General features: G+C 36.8%; 1 protein-coding gene across 1 annotated transcript; it reads right to left on the minus strand.

Moving 5' to 3' along the window:
• Positions 1 to 2,107: 2,107 nt before the first annotated feature.
• On the minus strand, positions 2,108 to 9,067 carry e2f5 (E2F transcription factor 5). Its single transcript, XM_077230448.1, has 8 exons — positions 8,749 to 9,067; positions 7,480 to 7,589; positions 7,123 to 7,284; positions 6,356 to 6,464; positions 5,863 to 6,148; positions 5,115 to 5,249; positions 4,956 to 4,994; positions 2,108 to 4,212 (listed from the first exon to the last, which is right to left on the minus strand). The coding sequence occupies exons 1-8, from the start codon at positions 8,887 to 8,889 to the stop codon at positions 4,103 to 4,105; spliced, it is 1,092 nt and encodes a 363-aa protein (XP_077086563.1). The 5' UTR covers positions 8,890 to 9,067; the 3' UTR covers positions 2,108 to 4,102.
• Positions 9,068 to 9,118: the final 51 nt, after the last annotated feature.

Here is a 9,118-nt window from a genome sequence, read left to right on the forward strand (position 1 = left end):
CAACCTGCTGCTGCCGCGATTTACACCATTGGATTAATATCCAATATAGGATATATAGATATAGTTCGTTCCTGCTTATTTTTTTACTTTCTGAAAAAAAATTATAAATGATTTTCACTGTATATAGTCTAAAGTATGAAAGAAATGTATGTACATTGTTAGAATAACTATTTTCTACATTAAACTCAACTATACGCCATCGCATTCGCGACTCTCCTATGATTAAAGGCGACACTTCCGGTTTTCTTCATACCGGAGCCTCGCTTTCGATTTCAAAATAACGGCCCCATGTCAGATATAATATGACATGGGGCTAATTAAATAACTTTACACAAAATATTGACTTTACTGACTTTTAATATTTTATTAGCTCATCAAACACAAAACTTCCAGCGACTTCAGTGATAGAAATCCGGACGAGAGTGTTATTAGTGTTTGTTGGTTGTTATCGGGGATTACTACATGGATTGGTTGAATTAAGTATAACGTTAACACACCGGTGCCATGAAAAGCAGAGCGTTGCCATGGACACAGTTCTGTTCACTCTGGAGCAATACAATCGTTTTTAAATCAATAAGCTCCTTTTAAATCAATATTTTGTGTCAAATTATTGATATTTGGTAGCCATGTAATAAGCGGGATAATGTAGAACGATACGGTTGTTATAGCGAATACAACTCCTCCAGGCTGATTCAAGACCAGGCTGATTTGCGTCAGGGTTCTTATCAAGCTGTCGGGGTTGCATTCGCTATAACAACTGCCTCGCTCTACATTATCCCTTAAGGCAGGAACACACCAAGCCGACGGTCGGCCGTCGGGCGATTTTTGTGCGTCGGCCCACTAAGTTTTCTCAGTGTGTTCCGCACCGTCGGCTGAAACTGGTCCTCGTCGGCTTTGTAACAGCCCATTCGACCATGTTAAATCGGCGTCGGGCCGTCGGTGAGAGAGAGAACTCTGATTGGCTGTTCAGCTTAGTGAACGAGTCAGTGCACGAAAATAATAGCAAAACAGAGAGCAAAGTCAAAACGGTACAGATAGAAGGCTGCTGTTATGTTACGTCATCTTACACTAGTGTTCCTTGGCAAATATTTAAATATTATCATGAGTGGAGTAAAGAAAGTGTTTAACATGATTGATATTCAAAACGCTAAGCACGCTCTGTTTTGTTTATGGTTTGTTTAACGTTATCTGCAGCCTGCAGCGTCGGTTTCTCTTTTTGAATGTCGAATATAGATGAATATATCTGCAGAAATAGAAAGTTGTCTCATTCACACGCAGTCGCAGAACGCGCATTCTAGCTAACAGTCGGCAGTAGTTCTCTCGGTGTGTTCAAGTACAGCTTTTTACCCCGACGCGAGGCGACAACACAATCGGCTTTCATCAGCCCTAGTTCGTCGGCGTCGGCTTGGTGTGTTCCTGCCTTTACATAACGCGTGATTTTTTTTCCCAAACCACTTCAGCGGAAATCCCGCCCTGCAGCCGATTTCATTGGTTTAGGTTACAGTGACGGGTAGGTTTAGGGATCAGTGTTTGGTGTAGGCAATCAGTACAGTGATTGACATGACCAATGAAAACTTTAGAATCGGCTGCAGGGCGGGATTTCCGCTGAAGTGGTTTGGGGAAAAAAATCACGCTTACATAACACTAGATGGTGCGATTGACCAATCAGAATCAAGTCTTCCACAGAGCCGTGTAATAAATGCCGCTATTTACCAATCACAATCAGAATCGAGTATTTCAGTCCAGATATCATTTATTTATATTTCTGAAATAAATGCTCTGTGGATGAATATCAAACCAAGATTAGCATTTAGATTAGGTCTTTTTTTTTTTTTAAATATTTTCACCTTTTCCAATTTAAATGTGTCCATGCAGTTTGTTCTTCAATCATACAGAAATTTATCATTTTAAAATGTTCAAAAATGCTTTAAAGAATTTGAGGAGAAACAGAGCAGCAATCAAGATCAATCTTGGCCAATGCCTATAGGTCACAGGGTTGATATAGCATCTGTATTAACTCCAGCTGCACAATCCAAACAAACACATGGGATCTTTCCGCATACTCACAGGGTCCCAAAAATCACTGAAAAGACTCTCCGGCAAGGAATACAGGTTGATTGAACAGTTTATTGAAGATTTAGACAAAAGTTAGAACATTTTAGAAAAAGTTTTTTCTGATATTCGATATGGGCTTTTATGGCCCATATTGTATTGAGAAAATGGCGCACACGAGAGAAGGAAAAAACCTGAAAAAAGCAGATATTGTTATACATATGGGCAAAAAGTAAGATGTAATTCTGACAGCTTGTAAAGTAAATCAATGGGATTTTTATAACATTAAAAGACTACTTAATTAAAATACAGTTGTAAATACAGTCTAAATTAGATCAATGCTCTCTCATTTTAATTGTGCCTGTTGTATATTTGATACATACATATTATGTCTATCTAGTAATAGTAAATGTTTATCTTGAAATATTAAAAATATAATATCAATTTAATACAATACAATACAGAATAAAATACTTTACAAAAACATTAAAGATGTATGATAGAGTTGGCTTTCTATGGTTAAACAGTTCTTTGCTACACTTTTCTTTTTTGAGTTTTGAGGTATGTTTTTGCTACCCCTTCTGGTTCGTTATGGCCACAATCTTTGGTCTATTTAAAAAGAGCATTACATTTTCTGTAAGTTGAGTCTTCATTTTAAAAACTGTTGCTAAAATTACCAATGCTTTATGTGTATTTTAAGTAAAAGAAAAAGACGGGGGAAAAGATTGAGAGATGTACTGAAAATAAGGTAAAAGAGGAATTGATGGATAGATTTTGACAACCCAAAAGAATGCTTTATATGTGTTATATTGCAGTGTTACAAACAAATACGTTTCTTCTTCAAGACGAGATTCCACACAAAACATAAATGATCACAATATATGAGCAAAAGCAAGTGTTTTTATATATATAGATTTTTACATATATAAAACTTTGGTTAAAAAAAGTGCAACAGAACAAAAACATTGCTCTTGATTAGAAAACCTATACAGAGAAAATAAAGTTACTTACAATAATAGAAAAAAAACTGCATAAGGCACAATCTTGTGGAATGTATAAGCAAAGATTATCCAAGGCAGTTTAACATCTTTATGTCCTCTAAACCAAGAACACTACAGTACAAATTATATTAATTCCCCTTTTAAATTAGGTAGGATTGCAATTTGCAATAGGATTACAATATAAAAAAAAATAATCTAATTAGCATTTCACAACAAGGTGAACAACATAGTAATATTCCAACATGACAGTCAGTTACAAAGACAAACCAAAAAAAAAAAAAAACTCCAGTACAAAGTAAACTCCAATATAAATATGCACAGTTGAGTGTCAGTGTTTCCATCAATAGACTACAAAACTAACCAACATACAAATAATTAGTGTTGTGATTAAATAGACAAATAATCAAGCCACTCAAATGTTGTGTGAGCTGTTAAATTATATTATACATTTTCATGTCACATTGTAGAGCTCCTGCTTACAATATGTGCTAAGAAGATAAAGTTAGAACCCTTTATAAAGTATCATGAACAATAAGACAGGGTGGCACAGAAAGGGCAAAAACAAAGAACAAAAAGATGATCTAAAGGCACATGTTCCAACAACGTGTCATGTTTGGGTGGTTTTGATTTCTCAGATTACATTTAAACTGCCCTCCATTTACCTTTATGAATTACACCATCACTCATCAGGAACAATGAGTGAAGTCACAAAACTGAAAACAAACTAACGACTGTATCAAAGAAAACGACAATAGACACACAAGTGTCTAAAGTTTAGGTGGGAGGAGTTTTTCTTTTCTTCTCTCTTCCTCTTAAATATTAGTCATGGTTGAAGGCAGACAGGATAAAGCTTTTAATGACTTGCAAACCTAAGCTAAGGATGAAATGTAAATGAATGTGAAACTGAGTGCAAGCCAAGGTTCAAGGAGCAGGAGCTGAGGCAGGAATGCAGCCGTTGGCAGTGGGGGGGGGGGGGGGGGGGGGTGAATGGGGGACTCATTACCTTTGCTTTTGTCCTATGAAAGCATGTGTCAACTGGTGTGGTTGCTTTAATAATTAAGAATCTGCACATCAAAAAGGTCACAGACTCCCTCGTTGTCATCAAGGTTGAAATTGTAATCCACACCAGGGTTAGGTGATAGTCTTAGTAAGGGGAAAACTACAGTGGTAAACACACAAAAAAAGTTATCACAGATTGAGTTAATCCGATAAGCATTTACAAAAAAAAAATGGAAAAAAAAAAATCAGGAGGTATCAATCCATACATTACTGTTCAAAAATTTGAGGTTGTCAATGTTTTTGAAAGAACTATCTTATGCCCACCAAGGCCGCATTTATAACCTAACCTTATGATATACATTATAAACAGTATAGTGAAATATTATTACAATTTTAAAGAACTGTTTTCTATTTGAATACATTTTAAAATGTAATTTATTCCTTTGATGGCAAAGCTGAATTTCCAACATCATTACTCCAGTCTTCAGTGGCACATGATCCTTCAGAAATCATTTGTCTATGCTAATTTAGCGCTTAAGTATTTCTTACTATCGATGTCGAAAAAGGTTGCCCATAACAGTGATCTCATGACTGCATAACAGGGATCAATGTCATAACACAACAAGCCAAAGGCCAAAGTGATAGAGAGAAACTGGTAAGCATAGGAGAAAGAAGCCTTGAGAAGAACCATCACTCAGCTGTTTTGTCAGGAGTCAGGACATATTTAAAAGATTGATATGCACTGCTAGCTATATGATTAATTGATGAGGTCAACAGTGAACTGCTTTAAGTCAGAACAAATATAACCAAAGGAAGCTTTTCTGTGTGGCCACAAGGGGGCTGTGCAGAAGGCCAACACTGACACAAATAAATGGCTGGAAAATATATTTTTAAAGAGCTTACCATCTGAAGACATCAATTCATCAATGAGGTTAGAAACACCTGGAGGAAAAGGAAAAAAGGGGAAGTGTAAATTAAGAGATGCATCTCCTTGAAGTTCACTTAAAAATACAAAAATATCACACTATCTTTTTGTTGTTGCTATAATGGCATCCATGTTACCTTCTCTCTCATCCCTCATTTCTTCCAGCATGGACTGCAGATCCTGACCACCCATGTCCCTCTGCTGTTCTTCAGGTCCACCAAGAGAGCCCTGCATCAGCAAACACTGACTGGCAGGAGACTCAGGGTGGCATTCTTTAAAAAAAAAAAAAAAGTAGAAATTGTAACTAACATCAATCATTAAAATACTGTACAAGAAAACTTTTTTTCCTTTCCTTTTTTCTAGAGAAATTAATTATTTTATTCAGTTCAAAGTGTTCTTTTTAACTTCATATTCATCAGAGAATCCTGAATATATATATATATATTAGTTTAAGTTCACCAATGATAATTTTTTCTGGATCATCAAATCAGCATTAGAATGATTTCTGAAGGATCATGTGACACTGAAGAATACAGTGAATGATGCTGAAAATTCAGCTTTGCCATCACAGGAATAAATTACATTTTAAAATAGAAATATTTTAAATTGTAATATTTCACAAATGACTGTTTTTTAATGTAAATTTGATCAATAAATGCAGCTTTAGCAAGCATTCGAGATTGTTCACCAAAAAAACAGCAACCAAACTTTTGAATGGAAATATATATTTATATACGTTTCTTAATATATATTATCACATATATTTAAAGATGATGCATGTAATTTTTTCATTGTTAAATATATGGGTTATTTTTAACAATCCAATGACTGGTGCTATAAATATCAATCCCGTAGTAAGGAATGGGGCCAGTATGAAAGCAGTACCCATGTGCATATCGGGGGACGTGGAGGACGGAGTGAGTTGGTGCTCTGCAGCGGGGCTTTTGAGCGGCCCACGCTTCAGACCACAGAGATCGGCTGAGGAGATGGGGAATCTCTGCAGGCCTGCTGGAGTACTAGGAGGAGTCGGCATGGCAGAAATGTCGTCTAGAGGTGGGACGGAGACCACAACAGGCTTGGAGCAGCTCGTCTCTTTGTTTATCAGCATCACCTGGATGGGAGCCGTGTGACTTCGCAAGTTCACCTGGTATTTCTTCTGACCATTGTGGCCCTAATTCAACCAAAAAGGCATGGAGATTATATTCAGATTATATACAAAAATCACACACAAAAAATATATTTAACACCTTTTACATAGAAATGTACAAAACGAAAATGTTTTATTTAACATTTTTCCACTTTGACACTCAAACTGTTATGCAATTGCTTTAAACAATACGGATAAATTATGCACTATCTCAAGGTTGGTGTAACATACCATCTCCGGCACTGGGACCTCCAGTTGTGTCCCTGATGGTGCCATGATAGCTAGAAGAGTATCCCCACCAAACGCATCACATATGTCCTCATGTGTCACATAGCTGTATGTATACAATGCTAAGGAACATATACCAAGGGCTAATGCATTGTATCTCCAATCCTTTTGTACATTTCAAAGAAAATTCTCTGATACAGATTTTCTCAGAGGAAGGGAATATTTCTAAGAGAATAAAAGTTTCCATGCAAATGTAATGATTTCCATTACAAGAGAGTAGATGTTAAAACTTCATGCTGATTTGTACTCGGTTTTCGCCAAGATAAGCACCAACTAAGACGTAGCTTTACAGTAACCTATGATTAATTAATAATAATAAAAAAATATCCCTCCTATATTTTTGCCATAATCATGCCTGCTTAGGGGCTTCATACCATGGCAATGTATGTTTTGAGATGGCTGCACTGTACGTAAATCACTTCAAGTTTAATTCAAAGAGGAATAACTGGTGGGGTGAGGGTTATGAAACTCAGCATGATGAACCGCAGTATACTAGAGACTGGAAAAACTGGACTAGGGCCACACAAATACCCAACAAGGACCAGGAAGGATAGCATTCAACATGTAATTATGTGCACTCCGACAATGACGACGTTTTCTGGGACTATTCATTACCTGGGGAACCACCCAAAAATGGAAGAATATCAGATGAGAACAAGGAAAAAGAAAAACGCAACTATTTCTGGCTCATACACTGACAGTAAGGATATCTGCAGCTGGAGGAGTCTTCATTCAGGTGCTTGATGCTTTGTTGCAGACAGGCTTTCTGCATGTCCAGCTCTCTCTCTTGAATCTCCAGATCAGCAATATTTGCCTTGAGAACTTCCACCTGCTCGAGAACTTCCTGAGGCTGGCAGCCAGAACTCTCCCCCCTAATTGAGGTAAAGCAACTGCATCAGAGAATTACGCAAAGGAAGTGTACCATACTGAGCATGCATGGTGCATGCACTCATCACAAAATACATATACAGTATAATCACATAAAGAAAATAATTTTGATAAATATAGTGTCAATACAAATCAACATTTGGTAGCAAATGAATAACTCTTTTAATCTTTGTACTCACTTCCACTGAATAGTGTTTTTGGTCTTTTTTTCAATGAGCCCAATACCTTCCAGAACATTGGTGATGTCGTAGATTCTCCTCTTCTGTTTGACTGCCAAACTGTCTGCAGCCTATGAAAATCACAATGTCATTATCAGAGACTGTCCAATCAGAAGAGAGGAACTGGCTATATAGGGGACCTAATATAATTTACAGCTTGTAACAAAAAATAACGACAGCTCGGGTTGTTGGGATATCACTGTAGCTCTCAACTGTTATCAGAGGAGTACGAGTCCATCATGATAAATGTGGACTTGTGTGCTTGAGCTGGTCAAACTGACCCCATCTGTCCTTGTATGATGGTTGATGGGAATATAATGGAAAGTAACAAAATGTACGTGCACATTATATGAATACTACACACGTTGGTATCCCATTATATTTTTAAAAGCAGAGACACACATGCTCATGCATTTTAAAAATAACTGAACTAATAAAACAAATAAGAATAAAAAAAACTAGGCTAAATTAATTAAATTAATTACCAAATAATAACAATAACAACATTGTTACCGCAAAAAAATTACGAAACAAGCAAAATTCTTAAATTGTGACCCCAGAAATAACTAATTTTCATTATTTTGCATTCAACCAGATTGCATTGTAACTCAAATGTATAAAAATAAATATAGCCTACATAAAAAAGCGTATAAAATATTTTAACGCACAAAAAAAATCAATTCTAGCAATATCAACACACTACATCTGATCCCAAACTAGAGCTAATTAGATTTAGATCTTAACAATAAATATTTTTTTATTTTATTTAAATCTTTTATTTAAATCATTATTAAACAACTCCCATTTGTTGAATTTTTTTTTAGAGTTTAGGGCCCTATTTTCTACCATTTTAGCGGAAAGTAGCAGGTGATTACACTAAAAAAAAAAAAAAAAGGTCTCCAATGAATTCACACAGTGCGTCTCTGCTGCCTCAAGCGTCAGGTAACAAACACCTGCTGCGAGAACCCCACGGGTCTCAGTTAAAAAGTCCCTCTGACACAATAACACGCCATTTCTGTTCGCTCTTCTACACTTATAGCAATTACCTACGAGCCAAACACTTAGTAATTCTGTATATAAGAGCCTCAAAACTCGCCGAAAGTCCACTCAGGTAAAAGTTTCTTTGTGTAACGTTAATTCCTGACAGACGTCCTCACTGAACAGTCTGCTGACTTTCATTCATTCTCTTCGTTCATTCATTCCGCCACTCGTAATTGTATTTTAACCCACCACTTTGAGATCGAGCACTCCATCTTTGGCCTCTTGAAGCAGAGTAACGAACTTGACTGTGAGGAGACCCAAACTCTTCTCATGGCGACTGGACCCGTTCGGTGTCGTGTGAGGAAAACTCGCGCTGTTCGACTCAGCCATACCATCCAAACGCCCGGTGTAATTCGAAAACACCCTCTTTGTCCCGTTTAGAGGTATGGAGGTCGACCTCAGTTTAGCTGGTTACGGTGAGGGGGAGCAACAATCATCTCTTCCACTTATTTACCTCAGGCTACACTTCTACTACTGATGGCTCGGGGGGTTTTAAATGAAAGGAAATGACGTAGGATTACTGTTACTATGACAACGTATCTACTTGAGCGTTCCAGAG

This window comes from Siphateles boraxobius, unplaced genomic scaffold, assembly GCF_051911475.1.
Source record: "Siphateles boraxobius isolate OS27281-9 unplaced genomic scaffold, OSU_SipBor_1 1, whole genome shotgun sequence".
NCBI classification, from domain to species: domain Eukaryota; kingdom Metazoa; phylum Chordata; class Actinopteri; order Cypriniformes; family Leuciscidae; genus Siphateles; species Siphateles boraxobius.

What these genes read in the sequence shown, in the direction of transcription:
- e2f5 (XM_077230448.1), bottom strand. Translation starts at nt 8,889, where the DNA reads ATGGCTGAGTCGAACAGCGCGAGTTTTCCTCACACGACACCGAACGGG. An exon ending in GAGTGCTCGATCTCAAAGTG is followed by an intron (nt 7,590 to 8,748) that starts GTGGGTTAAAAT and finishes TGATTTTCATAG; the next exon opens with GCTGCAGACAGTTTGGCAGT. An exon ending in AAAAACACTATTCAGTGGAA is followed by an intron (nt 7,285 to 7,479) that starts GTGAGTACAAAG and finishes TACCTCAATTAG; the next exon opens with GGGGGAGAGTTCTGGCTGCC.